Source organism: Leopardus geoffroyi, chromosome D2, assembly GCF_018350155.1.
Source record: "Leopardus geoffroyi isolate Oge1 chromosome D2, O.geoffroyi_Oge1_pat1.0, whole genome shotgun sequence".
In the NCBI taxonomy this organism is placed as follows: Eukaryota; Metazoa; Chordata; class Mammalia; order Carnivora; family Felidae; genus Leopardus; species Leopardus geoffroyi.
The window spans coordinates 40,328,459-40,351,494 of NC_059334.1; the positions used below are offsets into that span (position 1 = coordinate 40,328,459).

Below are 23,036 nucleotides of genomic sequence, written 5' to 3' on the forward strand. Positions count from 1 at the left end.
GCTGGGTCCCTAGCAGTTATCTCCTGTCTTCTGCACAGGAGCTTAAGTGTGGGGTGAGGCCTGAGAAGTGGGGCGCGGAGCCTTCAGGGAAGAGCATGGTGGGTGCAGCGGGGGGCACCCTGGTGCCAGTCTGGACTCTGACCCGCTCTGAGTGATACTGAGTAGTCTTCGCGTTTTCATTGTGAAATATCGATGGCACAGGCCTGCTGCCTGCCTCCCGAGGTTGCTGAAAATGTGTAAAACCCTATGCCAAGCTTTACCTCCTCAGAGACTCCGAGAAAGTATTCTTTTTTTACATAGAGCAAATACCAAAATTGAACAGTCTGACAAACCTCCATGTTCCCATCACGTGGCTTCAACAGTTACCAACTCATTAGCCAGTCTTTGAAAATTTATATCCTCCCCTGTCACCCTCGATTATTTTGAAGCAAAGCATAGGTTGTTTTGCACAGAGTGTTTTTGTATTTGTTTTGTTTCGATGAATTCGCAGTGCACAGCGGCACGGGACTACGGCTTTGCTGGCAGACCTGGGCCCAGCAGGCAGGTTCAAATATGCAGAAGCAACCTGTCATTTCCGTGCCCGATTCTAGATGCCGGAACGAACACAAGGTTTTATTGGGCACTTGGCCCCGTTCAGAATTACTTGTGTACTAACACACACCTGTAACAGTCGAACAGGGTTTGTTTTTTTTTTTTTTTTAAAGCTCCCTACCTACAGTTTGGGACTGAGATTTTTTCCCCAAGGGACCATTAATATTCGCTTGGGGTGAGAAATGTGGACGGGGCTGATGTGTGTGTACAGAGTGAACATGGGGTTGGGCCTCATGCGGTTCTTCTCACGGGGCTGTCCGGGAAACAGTGTAGCATTCAAGGACACTAGCACTTTCTACTTAAAAAACAAAAAAAATTGTATGTATGTATGTATTCATTATTTTTAAGTAGGCCCCATGCCCAATATGGGGCTCTACTCATGACCCTGAGATCAAGAGTTGCATGCTCTACCGACTGACCCAGCCAGGTGCCCCTCTACCTTTTTCTTTTTCTTTTTTTTTTTTTTTAATCATAGTCATTCTTTGCTTGTATTAGTGAGACCTGTTTCAAGTGCAGAATATCACTCTGACTTAAGAAAATGCAAATCAAAACTGCAAGGAGATACCAAATTACACCCATTAGGATGGCTGTTATTCACACACACACACACACACACACACACACCCCAAAGTGGCAGATGTCGCCGAGGATGTGGAGAAATTGGAAGTCTCGTGCACTGTTGGTGGGAATGCAAACTGGTGCAGCCACTCTGGGAAACAGTAGGGAGGTTCCTCATAGTGTGAACAATAGAAGTACCGTATGATCCAGCAATTCCGCACTTGGAATAGACCCGAAAGAATTGAAAGCAGAGTCTCAGAGAGCTGTTTGCACACGTGTGTCCATAGCAGCGTTCTTCACAATGGCCAAAAGATAGAAGCAACTATCTTTTGCTTCTACTGAGCAAAAGCGTCTCGGTAGAGACGTCTACCGACAGATGAATGAATCGACAAAATGTGCTCCGTATGTGCAATGGAATATTTTTCAGCTTTTAAAAAGGAAGGAAATTCTGACGCACGCCACCACATGGGTGAGTTCGAGGACATACGCCAAGTGAAATAAGCCCGTCACAAAGGAACAAATACTGTATGATCCCACCTATGTGCAGAACCTTGTAGTCAGAGGCTTCAGGATGGAAAGTGGAATGGTGGTGGCCAGGGGCCGGGGAGGGGAGAGTGGGGCGTTAGGGTTGAGTAGGTACCGAGCGCCGGTTTTGTAAGGCGGAGGCAATGCACAGTGCACAACACTGTGTACTGCGCGCCACTGAGCCGGACTTTTACGAATGGTTGCGGAGTTTACATTTTATATTGTGTATACTTGGCCACAATTCAGATGAAAAAGCAGTCTCCTTTGACTTGCAGGGGAGGGGCAGCTGGGTCAGGTAGACCCTGGAGGCGGCACCGGATAGAGCCCTTTTCTTTGTTCTCACCCCACCTGGTTCCAAAAAGAATTTGAGCTCTCTTGGTTTTGCTGAGTGAATCCTCTGGAGGGAAGCATTCAGATGATGTCTGCAACCCCAGGATTGCTTCCCACCACAGCATTGAGTTCAATCTGCAGAGGTTCAGATAAAGCCCCTGCCTGGATCTATTTCAGAGATGGATTAAAAGTGGAGAACTGAGGCGCCTTGTGGCACAGACAATAAGCCTGTGTTACACGGGCCAGAGAGTCCCCCTGCCACTGGCCGCTGTAGCGACTCGGGCAGGTCTGGGCCGCAGCTTCCCTGCTTGCGACATGCAGGAATTGGCCTCTGAGCCCAATGGGCAGCCTGTTTCTAGGTGAGAGGAGAGTCATGGGCATCTGTGCTGTGACCAGAGTGGCTTCAGGTGCCTTCCTTCAAAGTGACAAAGGCCTCCCCTGACACGGGTGAATATGTAATTTATGGCTGGAGTCGGGAAACTTTTTAAGAGTGAAAGAGAGCTTATTAAGAGTTCTCAGACGTATCTCGGATGTATCTCAGGACTGTCCCAGGCAAACCAGGATGTGCGGTCACCCTACCCGAGAGAGGCAAAGCGAGTCTGCTGGGGAAGGACTGAACCGGCAGCTCCCTCCCCCTCCCCCAGCATCTGTGTGGGTGGAGGGTTGTCTTCTCTGTGTCTGGACTTGACTGCGCTCCTCCTTTGATAGCAGACTCCCCACATCCTGCAGAGCTAATGTCTCTGGATCCCTCTGACTGACAGAGAGCTGCCCTTATTTGAGCTGAACTCTGTCCATGTAACACCAGACCCCAAGGCTTGACCCCTGGTGTCCATGTGGTTTCTCTGCTTCTGTCTCTGGGTGATTAGGTCAATCAAAAAGGGAAGTCCAGGGGCGCCTGGGTGGCTTAGTCGGGTAAGCGTCCGACTTTGACTCGGGTCATGATCTCACAGTTTGTGGGTTCTAGCCCCACGTCGGGCTCTGTGCCAACGGTGTAGAACCTGCTTGGGATTCTCCCTCTCCCTCTCTCTGCCCCTCCTCCCCTTGCACTTTCTCTCTCTCTCAAAAATAAATACATTAATTAAAAAAAAAGGAAAGCCTAGTGTTTTTTTTTTTTTTTTTTTTTTTTTTTTTTAATTTTTTTTTTTCAACGTTTATTTATTTTTGGGACAGAGAGAGACAGAGCATGAACAGGGGAGGGGCAGAGAGAGAGGGAGACACAGAATCGGAAACAAGCCTAGTGTTTTAATAATATGTGTAGTGTATTTTCACTTCCACTCCTGAGAAGTGGTACCTTTTTTCTCTTCAAGTTTTATTTAACAAACTTTTGTAATCGCATGGAAATTCTAGAAGCTTACCCAAGGCACCCCCGCTTTACCGAGTTCCCTCCTCAGGCTCCGTTCTGTCTTCAGTTGCACGTGGTCTCCCATCTTTGTGAGAGAATCCTTGTAGACGTGAGGTCAGCGTTTTCACGTCAGCATCAGCTGGCCTAGAGCATTCTAGGTCGCCACAGAGTCTTCTTGATTGTATTTTTGGAAATTCCCATATTGGACATTTCGGTTGTTTCCAATATTTTTTTTTTTTACTATCCTAGATAAGGATGCAGTGACTGGTTAGTGTAATACAGATTCCTCCCTTTGGGCAAGACAGGGAAATTATTTGCTGGGATAGATTCCCAGGAGTGAGATTAAATGGGTCAGAAGGTGTGTATGCCGTTTTGACCTGACCGACATATTTATACTGTCAAAATTACTTCTCTCGAAGGGCTGCCCCAATTCATAGGAAATAGACTGCCTTATCTCTTGGCACATGGGGTGTGTGTGTGTGTATTTTTCTACATTTGCACTTGCCAAGTCAGAGGGCAAGATTGCTTAATCAGAGATTCCACTAGAACACCCTGATGCTTACTCCCTATAGGGCTTCAGCTCCTGATCTCCCTTGAGCACGTGGGAGGCTTGAGGAAGGGACGCTCACGGGGCTCTGTGAAGGTCATTGCCCAGCACATATGATTACTGAGTGCTCACAGGTTAGTGTCAAATCTGGGTAGCTGGTGGTGTGTATAACTATGCATCCTTCCCCAGTAAATGCAGGGGCATCCTTCCCCAGTTGGCATGCCCCAGTCTACTGCCGTGTCTTGTGTGTGGGAGTGCCCTATTCCTATCTTGGTTGTACCTTCTTTTTTTCCCAGAGACACTTTAAAAAAAATTTTTTTTTTTAATCTTTATTTATTTTTGAGAGAAGGAGAGAGACAGAGTTGAGAGCCGGGGAGGAGCAGAGACAGAGGGAGACACAGAATCCGAAGCAGGCTCCAGGATCCGAGCTGTTAGCACAGAGTCTGACGCGGGGCTCGAACCCGTGAACTGTGAGATCATGACCTGAGCCGAAATCGGACGCTTAACCGACTGAGCCACCCAGGCACCCCCCAGAAATACTTTTTAAATATCCCCTTTATTGAGGTGTAAATTCAATAGAATGGTATTTACTCACTTCAAGTACAGTTCCATGAGTTGACAGCTGTATACTCCATGAAACCACCATCATCCCAGCGAAGATAGAAAACCTTTCTAGCACTTCAGAAACTTTTCTGTGCTCCTCTGCTGTCCTTCCCTTGTACCCCTTCCTCAGGCCCCTGTCCATCTGCTTCCTGTCCCTCTTACAATTGACCCTCTCTCTTATCTGATTTCTTTTAGTTTAGGTCATGTTTCTCCCTTGTTCTTCTGTTTTTCGTTTCATTAATGTCTTTAAAGATGCTAAAATTATTGTATTAAAAATTTTTTTTAAATGTTTATTTTTGAGAGACAGAGCTCAGGTGGGGGAGGGGTAGAGAGAGAGGGAGACACAGAATCCGGAGCAGGCTCCGGGCTCTGAGCTGTCAATACAGAGCCCAACGTGGGACTCCAACCCATGAACCGCGAGATTATGACCTGAGCCGAAGTCGGATGCTCAACCAACTGAGTCACCCAGGCGTCCCTTTAAAAATTATTTAAAATTTTATCTTTCAAATTGTAGTAAGACACATATAACGATGTATCATTGGAATCATTTTTCCATGCATAGTGGTATTAAGTACATTCACCTTGCCGTGCAGCTGTCCCCACCATCTGTTTCCAGTCTATTTCATTGATTTCTGTTCCTGTTTATATTATTTCCTCACTCTCCCCTACTTTAAGATTACTTTGTTGTTGTTTTTTTTTTTTCCTAGCTGCTTAAGGCAGAAGATTAGATCATTGATTTTAGCTCTTCTTTCCTAGTATAGGTATTTGATGCTCTCTGTTTTCTGCATCCCACACATTTCGATATGTTTTCATTTCGTTTGGTTAAAATACCTTGTATATGCATATTCTGTATGGAATGTGTCCTGTCTTCCCCCTCCTGGCTCACTTCAACAGTTTTCTCTTTATTCCTGGATTTTGGTTTTATTATGATATGGGCTGGTGTGGTTTTCTTTATTCTGTTTGAGGTTCATTGGGCTTTTGGGATTTGTGGGTTTATAGTTGTCATCAGATTTCGGACTCCTTTGACCACTATTTCTTCAAATACACACCTCTCCCCTTTTTCTTCTCAGGCCCCTTATAGTCTAATGGGTCACTGAGGCTCTGTTCATTGCCCCCCCACCCCCACCCCAACCCCTGCCCCTGAGTTCAAATAGTTTCTATTGCTTTGTCTTTAAATTGACTCATCCTTTTTTCTATAGTGTCCAATTGCTATTAAACCCATCTAGTGAATTCTTAACGTCCAGTGTTGTATTTTCTATTTCTAATAGTTCCATTTGGATCTTCTGTTTTCTGTTTCTTTTCCTCATTATGTTTATGTTTCCCTTTAAGTCCTCAAGAATATGTACAATGTGTGTTATTTAAAAAAAATTTTTTATTAAAGATTTTTAAAAAGTTTTTATTTATTTTGAGAGAGAGCAAGAGAGAATGAGTTGGGGAGGGCAGAGAGAGAGAGAGAGAGAGGGAGAGAGAGAATCCCAAGCAGGCTCTGCGCCGCCAGCCTAGAGCTGGGCACGAAGCTTGAACTCAGGAACCATGAGATTGTGACCTGAGCTGAAATCACAAGTCGGATACTTAACTGACTGAGCTACCCAGGCGCCCCTAAAATATCTGTTTTTAAAGTCTTAGCTAATTCCATCTCCTCTGTAATGTTTGTGTCGTTTTCTAGTTACTGAATATTTTTCCTTGTTTATAGATCACATTTATTTTCCCTTCTTGCCCGTGTAGTACTGTTTTTTTGTTTTTGTTTTTTTTTTTAAATAGGCTCTATGTCCAATGTGGGGCTTGAAATCACAACCCTGAGATCGAGAGTAGCACGTTCTACTGACTGGGGCAGCCAGGCACTCCTGTCTAGTAGCTTTTGATCAAATGCTAGATGTAGTTTTTCCTCTGAAGCATTCCTCTTGTTTTGGTCCGCTCAGGCTGCCATTACAAAATACCATAAACTTGCTGACTTAAATGACAGAAGTTTATTAATCTCTCACATTTCTGGAGGCTGCAAGTCTGAGATTGGGGTGACAGTAGGGTTGGGTTCTGGGGAACGCTCTCTCGCTGGCTTCCCGACGGCTGCCTTCTTGCTGTGTCTACAGGGCAGAGAGTGCTCTTGTCTCTCTTCGTCTTATAAGGATACTAATCATGGAGGCCCCATCCTCATGACCTCATTTAACCTAAATTACCTCCCAAAGGCCCACCTCCAACTACCATCACATTGGGAATTAGGGCATCAACATCGGATTTTGGGGGACACAAACATTCAGTCCGTGACACCGCCTGTAACTTAACAGTGTAATATCTTCTGAATCTGACATTTTTTGTTAAATACTGCGTGTGAGATTCATTCACACTGTCGTATGTAGTTGTAGATCGTTGATTCTCGTTGTATAATAGTCCATTGTGGGGCTGTATCGTTTGGGATTTTTTACAGTTTTAGGCTACTATGACCTGTTCAGGTAATATAAAAACTATCCCAAGTTGGGGACACGAATTATAGGGATGCTCTGGGGTTTGTGTGGCCGAGCTAAAGGAAATCCTGTCTTTCGTCTTGAGGTCCAGATGGTTTTGGTGTGATAGTTTAGTGCAGGATTTGGCAGACTACGGCTTGCAGGCCTGGCTCCCTGCCTGTTTTTGCACATACAACTTTATTGGAACACAGCCCTGCCCATTCGTTTACATATTATCTATGGCTCCTTTCCTGCTATAAAAGCAGAGTTGAGTAGTTGAAACAGAGATCACCCAGCACAAGGCTGAAAATATTTACTATCTGGCCCTTTACAGAAATGTCAACTGCTGGCCTTAGTATTTTGGTTTTCTACCCACTGTTAATCACTGAACTCTGCCAGCAAGGGCAGAACCTTGGGAGAAGGTGAGGCTGAGGCTGGGTTGGGCTGGGGTTCCTTCTCTCTGTTAACCTGGAGAGCTGCCTGTAACCTCCCTTGGATGACTCTGCCCTTCCTCCTTCCTTCCTTTCAAAGACCTTGACACAGTCTGATTCCTGGGTGGGGCTCGGGGTAGGCTGTCTGTTATCGGGAAACTCAGAGACATCTGTGGAAACCGCCCCCGGAGTCCTCTGGGTAGTCCTTACTTCTCACTGGGGCCCCTGGTGTGTGTTTGCTGGCTGTGCTGGGAAGGGCACACATGCTTCTTTTTTTCAGAACCGCCCTTCCGGCAAGAGGAAAAGCTGGTGTGTGATAGCTGTGTGACTCTGCGCAAGGCACCATCCTGCCCTGGGCTCTGTTTCCCTCTGTAATGAGGAAGCGGGGCTCCAGCATCCCTTCCGGCTCCCAGACCTTCCAAACTCCCACTGGGAAGTGGCTTAGTTCAGACTCTCTGAATGTGGGACTCCTTGAAGGAGGCATCCCCTGCATTGGTGATGGTTCAGAGTGGCTACAGTCTAGAGGGGTGAGGCTTCCTAACCCCACAGATAATCCTGAGACTCCCCTTCAGCCACCTGGGCTCTCAGGGTGAGGTTGGGCCCGGCGTGTGTGCCCTCTGGCGTTCTTTCTGGCCAATAACTTGTATCGTTAGCATTTCAAGTGACTGGAACATCTCTGGTGTTCTCGGAACTCCGGCTCTAGGGTCAGAATCTCCTGTTCTGGAGAGCGCCAGAACCACGGGTCTCTGCCTGGCATGATTTGTGATGGCAAAGCTTAGGCAGCGGGAGGTGTACAAGCCTTTGGAGACGATTGGCCTCCCAACTGCTCGGTTTTGCAGATTGGCAAACTGAGGTCCAAGAGAGGGATGGCTTGCTCAAAGCCACAGGGTGAATTAGAAACAGAGCTGAGATTCTCTTATAGCTTCTTCCACTCTCTGTCCTGTTTTCTTTCCATCATTCTTTCTTATCTTGCTTCAAAAGCCTCCAGAGACCCTGTTTCCCTAAACTCTAATTCACTGTTGTCTCCTGAGACCCAATAAAACAGATGCCTCTGGAAAGGAGGACTTTGTCTTAGGACAGAGTCTCGAGCTGGGAGCTATTGGGGGTTGGGCACAGAGACTCTTCAGTCCAAAGGTTGGTGGCATCTGGAAGGCCCCTCCATGCCTCTGCTCTGCTCCCCTCCCCTGCAGGAGGGCCAGGCTCACTTGGACTGGCTCCATGCCCTGGGGTGAGCATGTCACGTGTGATCCTTAGAACCCTCCTATGACCCAGGAGGGGTCGTCCCCGTTTTCTAGAGGAAGTCATAGGCACAGAGAGCTCCTGGACTTGGCATGAAGTCCTGTCTCCAGGAAGTTGCAGAGTGGAGACTAGAACCAGGACCAGCTGACTTGTTGTGCTGTTTGTTCAGCACTGCTCTGGTCTGCTTTGAGTTTGGCTTCCTCTTGAGTGTCCTTCTGGGTTTTTCTCTAGGACTCCCGTAGGCATGTCAGCCTACTGACAGCCGGGGGATTTGCAAGAACCACAGGCCAGTGGGGCAGAGCCTGAAAAGGTTGCGTCGCTGCTAGTGGTTTGCCTTGAACTCACCGCACAAAGGCCTCTGGGACCTGCAAGAATTGCCTAAGTACGTTGACACACACGGAAATGCAGTCTCGCAAGAGTCTAAGGCCGCTAAGTTGTGGGTGATCAGGGGCTGCTTTTGAGCTGCTTGGTGTTGGCACCCTCCTCCCGTCCAGCCGGGCCTGGCCAGGTGTCTACACTTTCGCTGTCACTTGAACGTGCTTGGGTGAGGTGCCACAGGCTTGCTCACAGGGTGAGCAGATTCTGCGTGGCTCACGGCCCAGGAGTGCCCCAAGAGGTGCCCTCACCTAATTCCGTGGGGGGGGTGGGGGTGGGTGGGGGGGTGGGGGGAGAGGGGCTTTGCCTAGGGTGGAGAGGTCCGTAGCATTTACAGTGACACCCAAAGAGGCCCTGCTCCCCGGCCACCCACCCACTCTAGTTGGGACACAGAATGAGCCTTACCACCCGAGGATACGGGTGGTTGGCTTCAGAGTTGCACGGCCCAAAGCCCCTTCTGTGGAACCCCCGTGCCACCGGGCCCCCGTGCCTGCTCCTGTGGTGGAGAGCTCTGGCTGCCGCTTGCTCTTTCTGGCCTGGGGGTCGGTGGGATAGCGTGCTGGCAGGAGGGTCAGAGACGCCTGGGTCTGGTTCTAACCCTGCCACCAGCCAGCTGTGTGACTTCGGGCAAAGAACCGAATTGTTCTGCCTCTGAGCTTTCCTGCTTGAAAGATGGGGTAATAGCGCCAGTATTACGGGGTGTGGAAGGGGCCCTTTCAGTGTATTAAGTGTTTAACACAGAAAAGAGCGGTCCTGCTTGCCATGGTGACCACAGTGGTGTGCATACCTCATGGTCCAAGGCCGGCCTCCCTTTGGGCTTAGCGGGAATTAGGCCCCATCCTTTGGGAGGGAATTTGATCAGGTCATAAAAGAGAGACAAAGGAGGTTACTCGGAATCTGGAAAGCACCCAGCTGAACTGTCACTCCCAGATGGTTGGCAGCCAGGGACAACAGCCCTGCCCCATGGACCATCTGGCCCAGAGAGATCCAGAGAAGAGGCCCCGTTGGGAGCTGGGTTAAGCTGGCCAGTATCCTGTCCTGGCTCTTCCACGGGGCTGTCGGGTGAGCTCCCAGACAGGCCACTTCCCCTGTCTGGTCCTCCGTCAGTCCCCTCATCTCTAGAATGACTATCGGCCCCCAAAGTTCCTGCCTGGGGCCAGTGTTCACAGAACCCATGATCTAACATGTGATCCCACCATGCTGCCGGTTCCTCCTGTCTTTCTGATGCAAGTTAACTTTAGTTCTTTCTTTAAAACAGAATGGAACAAACCATGAGCCCTTTTCTTAGTGCCCAGTTGTTGTGAGAGAAGGAAATCTGTGCTTCGGTGGAGGGAGCTGGCCATGACTCAGCCAGGGGTCTTCGGGGGTTGGAGGGGGGGATGGCAGCATTCTCTCACTGCACTCCATGGTGCCAGGTGGTAGGCAGGCTGTCGTGGAAAGCGGTCAGGCAGGGGCGTAGGGAAGGACGAGCCTCCAGGCCCTGTCCTGATCCTAATGCCTCTGTAGGACTTGATGATGGACTTGGGCCACACTGGGCTTTTGCTTGACCCTCATTTGCTCTGAATGCATTTGGAGGGAATTAGACCCGGGAGCATGTCTGGGAGGAGAGCCGGAGACCGCGGGCAAGGACCAACCCTGGTCTTGGAGCCCTGGTGACTCACTCACTTGTGCCTAGTCTGTACCTAACATAGCCAAGTCCTTCTCCAAGTTCTTGGGATGCAACCCTGAGCAAAACAGAAAACATCTCTGGGCTTAAGTGGGAGAGGCACAATAGACAGACATACAGCTCATGTGGTCCACGGGAAGTGCCGTGAAGACAATCAAGCAGAAAAGGAGGTCAGGACTGAAAGATGGAGAGCTGTCCACCTCGGGTGGTCTCTGAGGAGGTGAAATGAGGAGACTTGAGTGAAGTGAGGGAGGAAGCCCGAAAGGGACATGGAGGAACATTCTGGGCTGAGGGAAGGGACGAGTTTGGTGAGTTCCAGAAACAGTAACAATGCCAGGCTGGCCCGGAGAGTAGAGTTGTATGAGCCAAAGCCTGGCTGCCTAGGCCCTGGTGGGCCATGGCAAGGAGTTTTATTCTAAGTGTAAAAGGAAGTGAGTTGGAGAGTTTTGAGGAGGGGAGTTACCCGATGTATGTTTTTAAAGGATTGCTCTAGTTGCTTAGGGACCTGTGAGGAGGCCCCTGCAGGATCCAGACCTGCAGGGGTGGAGCGTGGACAGGTAGGAGCAGAGAGGGAGAGAGTGTCCGATGCACTAAGTATTTTGAAGGTGCAACCAACAGAGGGCAGGGTGAATGGGAGTCGGGTAGAAAGAGGCATCAGGCATGAGAGGTGTAGGTTTTCTGATCTAAACAACGGAGTAGGTGGCCGTGGTACCATTTAATGAGAAGGGGAAGAGTTGGCAGGGGCTGGGGCTGGGAGAGCAAGGGTTGTCACCCATCATATGTGGACAAGTCAGGTGGACATAGGGTATTTGACCCGGGAGCCGCTATGGCTGGAGATTGGGATTTATGGGTCAGCTGTGTAGACATGCTATGTCAGGCCATGTGACTTATGGCCTCGCCTAGAGGACGCCAGGGAGGACAAGGAGGCCCAGACTGAGGCCAGTGTGTGGATGTTCCTGGAGGAGGACGAGCCAGCAGGGGAGGCTGAGGAGTGACAGCACTATGTGCCCCCAAAGCTGAGCGCCTTAGCCTAGGAGGGAAGGACCAGCTGTGTCTGGTCAGGTCAAATAAAGTGGAAAAAAAAAAAAAAAAAAAAGACTTGACCTCCAGCTCTGGCAAGAGGGTCAGTCACTGGGGACCTGGCGGAATGGCGGGGAGGGAAGTCTGCAGGATTCAATGGGCAGTGATGGGTCACCTTTGGGCTTGTCTGCCCCTGCAGCATAAGATACTGGGGAGGGAAAGGAACTAGTTAATTCCAGCGACTAGCTAATTCAGTGGGAGGACTGAAAAGTAGAAAAACCGGCGTGTGGTATACACAGGACTGTGTGTCCCTCCCTGGAGTGCGAGCCCCAGCCGGGCAGGGGGGCTCTGCCTGCAGGCCCCAGAGCTTGAGACGGTGCCCGGCACTGAAGATACGCTCACGCAATACTAGTTGAATGACGTGGGGTCTGGGCCCTTCTGCACTGCGTGGTGTTTTGATCTTGGCCCTCTTGGGGCCTGTGTTCTGCTTTGTAAAACAGACAGATCAGGTCCAGGCAGGGCATCTTCACAGGGGGCCCACAGACTGCTGTGGGACCCAGCCTCGAGGAGCCTGTGAACTCTCTGAAATTCCATCCAGAATCTTGGGCACGTAAGCATTTTCTGAAGGTGGTCTGTGATTCCAAAGAGGTTGAGACCTCCCGGGGCTTTCTTTAAAGGGCCTCTCCTTCCCACTCCAGCCTCCTGGGGCCAGCAGTGAACATAGGAGGCAGGAGTGTCTTAAAGTGTGAGAATATGCCTCGGAAAGGTGGGTTCTAGACAGACATAGCCCTGTTGTGTATCGTGAGGTAATAATGAATGGCAGCCAGATGCCAGCGTAAAGTACTTAAGCAGAAAAGTAGGCAGCTTAATTTTCAGAGACCAGGTGTTTTGTTTTATATGGAAAAATCTTCTCTGGTTCAGGAACCTGTGTGGTGCCTGGGGGGTGGGGGGGGGGCTCTTTCTTCGTACACGTGAGGCAGCCTAGCCCCCGTGGGATTGGGGGGTGCTCCCTTTCTGGGGTGAATGCACTGTTTAGCACAGGCCTATTTTAATTCAGTAACGAATACCCAGTAACTAATAACACGGAGCACAGTTGTGCCCCCGGGCTCTGCGTCCCCCACAGCGGTGCCCGGTCCTCTGGAGAGAGGCTCACCTGCTCCGGGGATCTGTGAACGCACCTGGGGAGCTGTCACAGAGGGCGACGTCGTCTTCTATACCAGATTGTGCATTGAAATGAGTTGGTGGGCTTTCAGAATGTGGAAGAAACAGGGCAGGGCCCGATGTCTCTGACTGCATAGTTTTTCCAGGACAGAACTCTGCTCTGAGATCTTCACCTCTGGTCTCTGGACCACGGGGGCCACTGGGGTTGAAGTTTGTCCAAATGTTCAGGGAAGGTAGGTGCGGGTTAGCCAGAATGCCTTGCCATCCGTTGGCCCCCGGGTGCAGTTCCTGTCATCTGCAGGGACGGAGGGCTTTCCTTACCCCCGTGCCGCCTGCATGGATATGAGCCGGGAGCATCCCTTGACTAGCAGTGTGGACGCTCCTCTAAGAAGCACGTTCATGGTGCTGCTTTCGGACCTAACTAACTCTCTCTCCCTCTCTCCCTCCTTTCCCCCCTCCCCGCAGTTGGCTGGAGTTGTCTTCCTTGGAGTCGGACTGTGGGCATGGAGCGAAAAGGTAGGTGTCCCTGTTACTGGGACCCTGGACATCAGGTAGCCCAGACCAGGTTTGTTCAGCTTAAATTGTTCCTTATTCCAGACTCCTCCCCGACAAGCATTTCTTGCACGCAGTAATGGTTTGTAGCCATTAATCATCACACAGCCAGCTCTGAGAGATAGTTGTGACGAAAACTCCTGGGGTCCTGTGACTGGCTTTGCTTCCCCATGGTAGGGTCGCTGCTCAAGGCCAGGACTGGGCTGTTTGGGTATTTGAGCTCCATGAGTGTGGGGAGCCCTCTCTCCTGTTCCCAGAAGCCTCAGATGGCCCTGGGGGCTTGTCTGCAGCTGTGTCCAGGGCCGGCCTGGGGCCACCTTCTGCTCTTGTCTGTGCCTCTGGTAGCCAGCAGGTCCCTGAACACAGTTGTGTTTATTCCTGAAGTTCTTGTCCTGAGATCAAGGAGCAGGGCTGTGTTAACACGCCCCCTGGGTGCCCTGTGGGGCCGAGGCAGGTCTTTACATACCTGTGAACCTCCTCGCCCTGCCTGTGCAAGAGAGGTGACGTGGGGAGAGTGGGCTCTTACTGTCGGGAAGGACAGGGCAGTTGAAGCTTTGAAGGGGGGGTGGGGGGATGAGACCCGTGAGCTGTGGTACCACTTTCTGCTCCGCGGGTGGGTGTGTGCTTGGGGGGGTTCAAGAGAGCTGGAGAGGATCCTCACTACAGGGAGGGCAGAATAGGGGAGGGAGTAGGAGCAAGGTGGACTGGGTCAGGCTCCTGCCTGGGAACTAAGGCATCCTCTTGAGGCTCAGGCCCAGAACCCTCTGTTTCTTCAGTGGAACCTCCCTTTATTTTCTGGAAAGGAGGCAGGGCGCTTAGGTCTCTGGCTTTCTTGCCATGGCCTTAGGAACTGAATATGGCCTGCCTTTGGGTTTGGGCTTCTTCAAGGTGGCCTGTGTACCCCTAAAGGGCGGGAGCTGAGGTGCAATGTCACTTTGCCCTACTGACAAACCCTGCAAGCCGGTGCAAACCATGACTCCTAGCGCCACCGTGTGGCCACCGCCTGCACAGCAGCAGCTCCCCTGGCCGAGTCCTGAGCAGAGAGGCCTGGCTACCCCTGCTCTTTTCTTCTTCCTCCTCTGAATCCTGGAGAACTGCTCTGTCCGCTTTGGTTCACACTAGCCACATGTGACTGTGTGTATTTAAATTAATTAAAACGAAACACGAATGAAAATTCGGTTCCTCAGTTCCACTCAGGTGCTCAATAGCATGGGTGACCAGTGGCTACCATTTTGGACAGTGCAGATGTAGGACCCCTCCCATCATCACCAAAGGTTTTGTGGACAGCGCTGCCTTCGTCTGCCTTTGGCGTGTGTTTTCCACAAGAATGTTCATACTGAAGCTGTTTTCATCTCAGGAGAGTGGGCTTCTCCCTGAACTGAGTGCAGAGTAAGCTGCCAATGGCCAGAGGCCAGGGTGAGGGTCTGGCCCTAAGGTGTCTTGACCGCAGGCCATAGGGTTCCCCGGCACCCCTTCCCCACTCCAGGTCTGGCATAGGCACCCTGCAGGCTACAAAAAAAGCGTGGGGTCTGCCTGGTAGGAACTCGTAGCCAAGGTGGAGCCCAGGAATGCTCCGTGTGAGGGTCCTGGGAGCAGAGGTGGGCAGGGGTCATGCTGCGTGCTCTGGTCTGGCTTTTAATAGGAGGATTGAACCTTCTAAGACAGGTCCCTGCCCTCATTTTATCTCTGGACACCACCCAGACCCCCAGGGCACCCCTGACTCCCCGAGGCTGATGTTGCCCTGCCTTCTCTGCCTCTTTCAGGGGGTGCTGTCCGACCTCACGAAAGTGACCCGGCTGCACGGAATCGACCCTGTCGTGCTGGTCCTGATGGTGGGCGTGGTGATGTTCACGCTGGGGTTCGCTGGCTGCGTGGGGGCCCTGCGGGAGAACATCTGCCTGCTCAAGTTTGTGAGTGGCCCCGGATACAGGGGTGGGAGAGGGCTGGGAGGTAGGGGTGCAGACTCTGCTGGGCAAGCTTATACCTTATCTGGTTGGAGGGGGCCCAGCAGTGCGGGCAGGAGACCACCTTTGGTGTCCACCTAATGGTAAGATTTCAGGGAGCGCTCAGATGAGCTAGCTCCTCGTACCGGGAGAAGTTGGGCCGCTCTGGTTTTCAGCTCCTAGAGGGAAGAGATGGCCAAGCGGGGGGCTCCTCTCCCCCTCCCTTGCTTTTTACTTCCCTCAGAAGTTCTAAAAGCATTGTTTGCCACTCACCTTCGCCCTTCTTGGCTAAGATCAGACGATGTTGCCAGTAAAGTTAGGAAATCATTTCCCTCCTCCAGGGTGTGTGAATCTGTTGGGATGTGCGATGCAGAATCCTTCATTTCCTGGCAGCACTGCGAGTTACTAAGAATTTGGTTTTATATTTAGATACAAATTCATGTTGAAGTGCATTCAGTTAAAATTAAATAGCACCTGGTGGGGAAAACACCTAATCGTGTTTTGCAATATATTATTTGTCGAAGTGATTAGATCAAGCATCTCTTTCTTGGGCTTAATTTAAGAAGCAGAACACGGATGGTTTGTTTTTTTCCCCCTAATTTTGTTTTCTATTAAAAATATTGCATTTATGGGCGCCTGGGTGGCGCAGTCGGTTAAGCGTCCGACTTCAGCCAGGTCACGATCTCGCGGTCCGTGAGTTCGAGCCCCGCGTTGGGCTCTGGGCTGATGGCTCAGAGCCTGGAGCCTGTTTCCGATTCTGTGTCTCCCTCTCTCTCTGCCCCTCCCCCGTTCATGCTCTGTCTCTCTCTGTCCCAAAAATAAAAAATAAACGTTGAAAAAAAAAAAAAATATTGCATTTAGTATCTTCCCTCTGTGTGCATGGAGGTTGGATTTCGGAGGGCCTTCTGCGTGTGCGAGGGTGCATGCGCGCGTGCGCGGTTGTTTCCCTTCTGTCTTAACTCTGAGACCTTCACCCGCTGTGGCATGAGCTCAGTGTGACCAGTGATGATCATGGCCGGGGGAGTGTGCGCACGCCGCAGGCCAGAGGTCTGCCTGATGGGAGGGGTGTGGGGCTGCGGTGGACCCTTGCAGGATGCCCCACGGCTGTCGCAGACAGGGGCTCTGTGCTTCTGGAGAAGTCTTGACGCGTGCGGAGTAGGTAGTGGTAATGTCGGCGACTCTGGAGTTGTGAAGACACCCGCCAGGGAACTCAGGTGTCCTGCGTGAGCAGTGTGCTCTCAAGCAAGCCACACGCCCGAGTGAGCCTCAGTTTCCGTGTCCCTACAGCGCGGGTGACAGGTTAGATTTCTAGCAACATGGATGGTTGCGTGTGCGAGGAGAGTGGTCAGGTACTGTGTCTGGGGCACAGGTTGTGCCCTAAAGGAGCTGCTTGCCTGGTGGAGGAGGTTAGCCACTGGTTTCCGGGATGGGGTTTCCTGCGGGGGAGAGGGAGACTCCTTCCCGGGAAGTGGGTGACACCGTGGCTGGGAGCTGTCTCTTCCTTTCCTCACCTGACTCTTAGCCATGCTGTGGGGATGTGGGTAGGGATGCGTTATCTCCGTGTACAGGCAGGGCGGGGTTGCCAGCCCGTAACATGGGATTCCCGGGGCTCCAGCGCCGGTCTCCTGGCGGCAGGCGGTGGCCTTGGGTCTGACGAGGGTTCGCGCCTGGCCTGGAGGCTGCAAATGTGATGACTCTCCCACGCTCGTCCCCATGCAGTTCTGTGGCACCATCGTGCTCATCTTCTTCCTGGAGCTGGCCGTGGCCGTGCTGGCCTTCCTCTTCCAGGACTGGGTGCGGGACCGGTTCCGGGAGTTCTTCGAGAGCAACATCAGATCCTACCGGGACGACATTGACCTGCAGAACCTCATTGACTCCCTGCAGAAAGCTGTAAGCACCACCCATGCTGGCCTCCCCAGTAGAGCACGGGCTTCCTGCCTATGCCTGCGGTCCAGGCTGGGCTGGGGGGGGGGGGGGGTAGTGCAGGGAGGCCCTGGGAGGTGCCGCTCCTGCCTCTGGTTGGTTTAGCTTTGCCTGCTCATGGGTGCCTGGCGGCTCAGATGTGTTCGCAGGGTGCTCACCCCCATTTGCATCGGGCGGGCAGTCCAGCAGCTCCAGTGGCCACCCTCCCCCAGGGGCCCAGATCTCTCCAGCCCTGGCCACACAGGCGGCCGCAGGTCCCTAGGCGCTATGGGTACCGAGGGGTGGAGCGTCTCCCCCCACCGGCCCATGACTCACTGTCTGAGGCTATTCCTGTCCCCTTCCTCCCAGGGACCTTTTCCCCTTCCTGTTTAAGAGGGCAGAGCTGCCTGGAGGAAACTTCCCCAGATGGAGAGGAATGTAACCTCCCTGGAATATGTCTCCAGGGGGGTGTCTAAGCTGTCCCAGGCCTTGGCCTTTACTCCATCTGGCATTCAGTCCCCTTAGTGTGCAGCCACACCTGGAGGCTTGGACCACAGCCATCCCCACCCTGGGAAGAACCTATTCCCCACGGCCAGGCCTATGCAGGGCTGTTGTTTGATCTGTCTGTGCTCTGCCAGAAAACCTCGCTTCCTCAGGGACTTCATATGGAACACTCTGGTTCTGAGAAGAGAATAATCAAGAAAGCATTAAAAATAACCATAGTCTACTCTCACATTAACTAAGACTTGTTTACCCCCATGTCATGTGTCCTGGGATCCAGCAAAACCCATTGATGTGACCAGAGGCCCTTCCTGTGTTGTAATAGTGGCCTGCGTTCGTCTGCAAGGTCACATCCCAGCCATTTCCTACTGTCTGTCCTTCACTGTTCGGTGTTGACGTTGTCACATCGCCGCGGGCGTGCCGGTGTCTGTCCCGTGTGCGGGGCACTCTCGCCCTGCACTGGCCTGAAAGACATCGAGGTGGTCGCCCCTGCCGTCCTTGCAAATTCTTGAAAATCAATTATCTGGAGGGATTCGGTACATCACAGAGCTTCCTCACTGTGAAATACACGGTGATCGTTAAAGCAGCTGGAACCACGGCAGAGTGAGGGTGGGGGACATAGGATTTCATCTTAGACATAAAGACAACCAGAATTCCTGGTTGTGTGTGCGTTGCGATCACCGCCACACCCACGTCAGCAATAAGGACACGTGTAAAAACAGAATCTGCTCTCGGTTTGGGATGCCATCGACCTCACCGTGCTGTTTTCCGTATGTTTGGTTTTACATTTTTTTTAGACGAGTGGGGATGGTCTTTGCGAGAACACCAGATAATGGGGGCTGGTGGGGAGGCGAGGGCAGAGACCCCAGGTCAGGGGCCGACCCCAGTCACAGTTCTGTCCTTGGGAGTAGACGTCCAGCAGCTGTTTTTTGTAAAGAGGCACACAAAGGAACTAGGGCCAGCTTGGAAATTTCCTTGGGAGGAAGACACACTCACTGCCCACAAGGAGGGGTTCCCTCTCTGGCACCCTCCCCCCCCCCCCCCCCCGGAGAACTACGGCAGAGGGACTATGGCCTCAGGAGAGTGAGGACTCTGCTCTGGGCTGAGGGGAGGTAAGGGGGAAGGTCCAGGGGAGGAGGGTCTGGACCTGAGTGCCGTGCCGAGGTGAGGGGGAGCCAGTCATGCATGTTGGGATCATGGCCAAGGTTTCCTGGTTTCCTTCATAAAGGGCTACTTGGGTCACCATGCTGGGCATCTCGGTGCATGCGGGAGGTCAGTGGGGCGGGCCTTGATTTCTCTGTGTTACATGGAGGTGCGCTTAACCTCTCATGTCTGCTACCCCGTGGGCGGCCACAACCCCAGCTCAGAGCCCGTGATGGCTCTCTGCTTTTGTGATCACAGAACCAGTGCTGCGGTGCCTATGGCCCTGAAGACTGGGACCTCAACGTCTATTTCAATTGCAGCGGCGCCAGCTACAGCCGCGAGAAGTGTGGGGTGCCCTTCTCCTGCTGCGTGCCGGACCCTGCGGTGAGTCGGCCTGCCCTGGGCGCGTGGAGCGGTTCCTGACTCAGTCTGAAGAGAGTGCCCTGCGCTCTGTCCATGCACCACTGCTCTGAAATCCTCTGTGTAAAAGTCCCAGGAGCGTTTTTGCATGGCCCACCTGGCTCTAGTCTTCTGAGTGAGGCAGGAGAAAACCAGTAGTGTCCCTCCCTCGAGGGGCTGTCACTCAGGGTGCCTGGACAAAATGCTACGAGCGTGGTGAGCCCTGGGCCGCGCTCCTCACTGTTCTCCGGAGAAAACTTTGCCCAGTGCATGGAAGCCCACGGGGGCGGTGGGCAGTACTCACCATCTGGGGGTGGTGGAGAATTCTCTCCTTTTCTTTCTTCTTCACCTGTTTCCATTCTCGGTCCGTGGCCCTGGTCCCTGGGTTCCAGAAATGGGGGCTCCTGGGGGTGACCTGTGAAGGAGCACCGAATGTTTGCCTGAACTGAGCCTGAGAAGAACTGAGTCTTTCACAGCTCTTGGTGCACTGGTACTGGGTGCGTGTGCCTGGTACTGGGCCCCGGGCCTCCCGAGCAGGCAGGGCATCCTCGCGACCACATGGCCGGCGCCCCCAGCCCAGGAGAGGCTCCGGTGTGCTGAGGTTGCACGGCCAGCGCCTGAGGTCTCCACTGTGACGGTGAAATATCGAGCAAGTGGAACTATGACCCGTGGTCTGGCCTGCTCTGTGTTTTCGGGTGATCTGTGAGCCAGGAATGGTTTCAGCCATTTTCAAATGGTTGAAAATCAATAGAAGCAGGATAATATTTTGTGGCAGGCGAAAGTTGTATGAAATTGAAGTTTCAGTGTCCATAATAAATGAAGTTTTATTGAAAGACGGCCATACGCATTCCTCTATATATCGTCAACATCTTCTTTCCTGCTACGAGAGCAGAGTTGTTGAGTAGTTGCTACGTAGGCGGGTCGGAAATAATGATCTAGCCCTTCACACGTAGTTTGGCAACCTTTGTCCTAGCATGAAAGGTTACTTGGCATCGGGATTGCAGGCCATGAGCTATGGTGGAATTTGTACAGGTGTTTGCTGATATTTGGTTGTGACTTTTCCAGAGCCTTCTACCACTGGCTTCTCAAGAGAACAAAAATGACCAGTGTTTTTCTGCTTTTCTTACAGCAAAAAGTTGTGAACACGCAGTGTGGATATGATGTCAGGACCCAGGTGAGCGCCTATGCATACAACTTTGAGTTTGTCAGGTTTATCCCCTATGGTCCAACTTCCTGATTTAGCACAAGTGCAAATTGGAGTGAGGAATCTAGGGAAGGTGCCATCTAAGCTGGGAACCAGCTGAAGAGCCTCCTTCGCTGATGGCAGGACTCACGGGAACGGTGATGGGCATGATGCCAAGCCCCAGCAACCGCGGTCACAAAATCTAGCAGCTGCTGCATGAGGGGAAAGAGATCAGATGGAAGTTTTGGGAACAAACGCTAACATTTGTTAATGGCTCCTTGGAGTCCCAGAAGGTGTCTGTTATATAGGAGTTCGAGCACATGGCTTGGCTTAACCGCCGTGTAGAGGCGGTGGTGATAATAAGGAGGGAGACGGGTCTCGGGGCGGGAGAAAGGCTCAGTCCTCCAGAGCTTTCTTCAGGCCACAGCGGGTGTGCACTTGGATGTGAAGAGAAGGGAGTCTCCCCTTTACCTCCCCCCCAGACCTTGCTCAGTGGCCTTTGGTGATATGGATGACTGTTGTTCTGGCGGGTGGATCTTGGGGAGTCCATAGGCATCCCTCCTGTTGGCCATGGACACTAGGGATGTGTCCCTCCAGGTTGGGAGGTCCGAAGCCCCTTCCACAGTGACCTCCATTGCATAGGGATGGACCTGTTCCCCACATTGTCAGTTTCAGTGCCGCTTGCAGGGGGGTCCAGGGCTGTGATAATCAGGTACCACAGACGGTGCCTTGAACAATGGAGATTTGTCTTCTTGGAACTCTGGAGGTTAGACGTTCCAGATCAAGGTGTGGAAAGGGTTGGTCAGAAGCCTCTCTCCTTGGCTTGTAGGTGGCTGTCTCCTGTCTATGTCCCCACATGGTCTTCCCTCTGTGTCTTTTGGTGTCCTAATCTCTTTTTATAAGGAGACACCAGTCATATTGGATTATGGCCCACCCTGATAACTTCATTTCAATGTATTCCACCCCCCACCCTGCTTTTTTTCATATGGTATTTGTCTTTCTCTGACATATTTTGCTTAGCATAATACTCTAGCTGCATCCACATTGTTACAAATGGCAAGATTTCATTCTTTTTTATGGCTGAGTAGTATTCCAATTATATGGATGTATAGATATATGTATCTGTCTTTTATTTTTTTTTTTAATTTTTTTTTTTTCAACGTTTATTTATTTTTGGGACAGAGAGAGACACAGCATGAACGGGGGAAGGGCAGAGAGAGAGGGAGACACAGAATTGGAAACAGGCTCCAGGCTCTGAGCCATCAGCCCAGAGCCCGACGCGGGGCTCGAACTCACGGACCGCGAGATCGTGACCTGGCTGAAGTCGGACGCTTAACCGACTGCGCCACTCAGGCGCCCCTGTATCTGTCTTTTATACATAACTATTTACCTATGTTTTTCCTCAGATCTAGGATTAGGGTTCAGTTTCAGGCCAAAATAATGGTTAGGGTTGGGGGTTAGGGACATTGTGAGGGTATGTGCAGTTCAGAGACCTCACCAGATGGTTAGTTTAGGGTTAGGGTTAAGGTAAGGGTTACGAATTGTATTACCTCTTTAAACACCCTGTCTCCAAATGCAGTCACATTCTGAGGGCTTGAGGGTTAGGACTTCAATATCTGAATTTTAGGGGGCCACAGGTCAGCCCCTACCACCGCTGAAATGAATGACTTTTCCATCAGTGTTGCTATGGGTGAGGCTGTATGTGAGTGGGTGGGGGTGAGGGCATGCTGTGTGTGCTGTGGAGACATCCTGTGTGCCTACTGAGCCTCCACTAGGGGTCAGTATTGGAAGGCACCCCTTTGCTTATGACTGTTCCTGCTGGCTCTGGCTCGAGGAGCCAAGCTTCCCTGGGTGGGGGCCACACCCTGGGAAGCCACGGTCCCCTCCTTCTCCAGCCAACTCCTCTGACTCAGAAGATGCCGAACATCCTTCCAGTTTTCTCTTTAAAGGCGCGTCTTCCTTCTCGGAGCCTTCAGGCCCCTCCCCGCCCTTCTAGTGTGGGCTCTGGAGGGGTACCAAACCAGTCTGTCTTTCAGTCTGGGGAGGCCCTGACAGGAGTGGGTGCAGGCCACCGCCAGGGAGTCTTGGGTTGGGCAGGGTAAAAAATGCAAACTGCCCAAGGAAGGGGCAGAGACCGAGACAGGCAGGTGCGTTTCTCCCGGAGAGTTCTGTTTGTCCTTGGCACCCGCCTTGCAGCACCTTGGCTCCCACCGAGCTTCGCCCTGCCCGCGACAGGAGCCCTCTGGGGAGCCGGGGTGGGGACGTCTGGCGTGTGTTGGGCTCAGGTCAGTGGTGTTTCCCTGCAGCTGAAGAGCAAGTGGGACGAGTCCATCTTCACAAAAGGGTGCATCCAGGCACTGGAGGGCTGGCTTCCACGCAATATTTACATCGTGGCTGGTGTCTTTATCGCCATCTCCCTGCTACAGGTGCGTTCTCCCTGCCCTTTGTGGCTTCCTTTGTCCTTGTGGGCTATGCCTGTTCGTTTGAGCCAGATTTTAGGCCTGGAAAGACTTTGGTGGCCAGGCAATGAGCAGGCTGGCTCGTGGCTGCCGGGAGAACGGGTGGGGGAAAGCCAAGAACTCAGCGC

At 52.0% G+C, this 23,036-nt stretch overlaps 1 protein-coding gene across 5 annotated transcripts in view; it reads left to right on the top strand.

The window, feature by feature from the left end:
- Positions 1-23,036, top strand: part of TSPAN14 (tetraspanin 14) — a 57,779-nt gene that overhangs the window by 32,008 nt on the left and 2,735 nt on the right. For all 5 annotated transcript variants that reach the window (XM_045437857.1, XM_045437854.1, XM_045437855.1 and 2 more), the window contains 6 exons: positions 13,292-13,342; positions 15,142-15,288; positions 17,041-17,211; positions 19,126-19,251; positions 20,396-20,440; positions 22,756-22,875. In XM_045437857.1, coding sequence (XP_045293813.1) covers positions 13,292-13,342; positions 15,142-15,288; positions 17,041-17,211; positions 19,126-19,251; positions 20,396-20,440; positions 22,756-22,875 — 660 coding nt within the window. The remainder of the gene's footprint in view (positions 1-13,291; positions 13,343-15,141; positions 15,289-17,040; positions 17,212-19,125; positions 19,252-20,395; positions 20,441-22,755; positions 22,876-23,036) is intronic.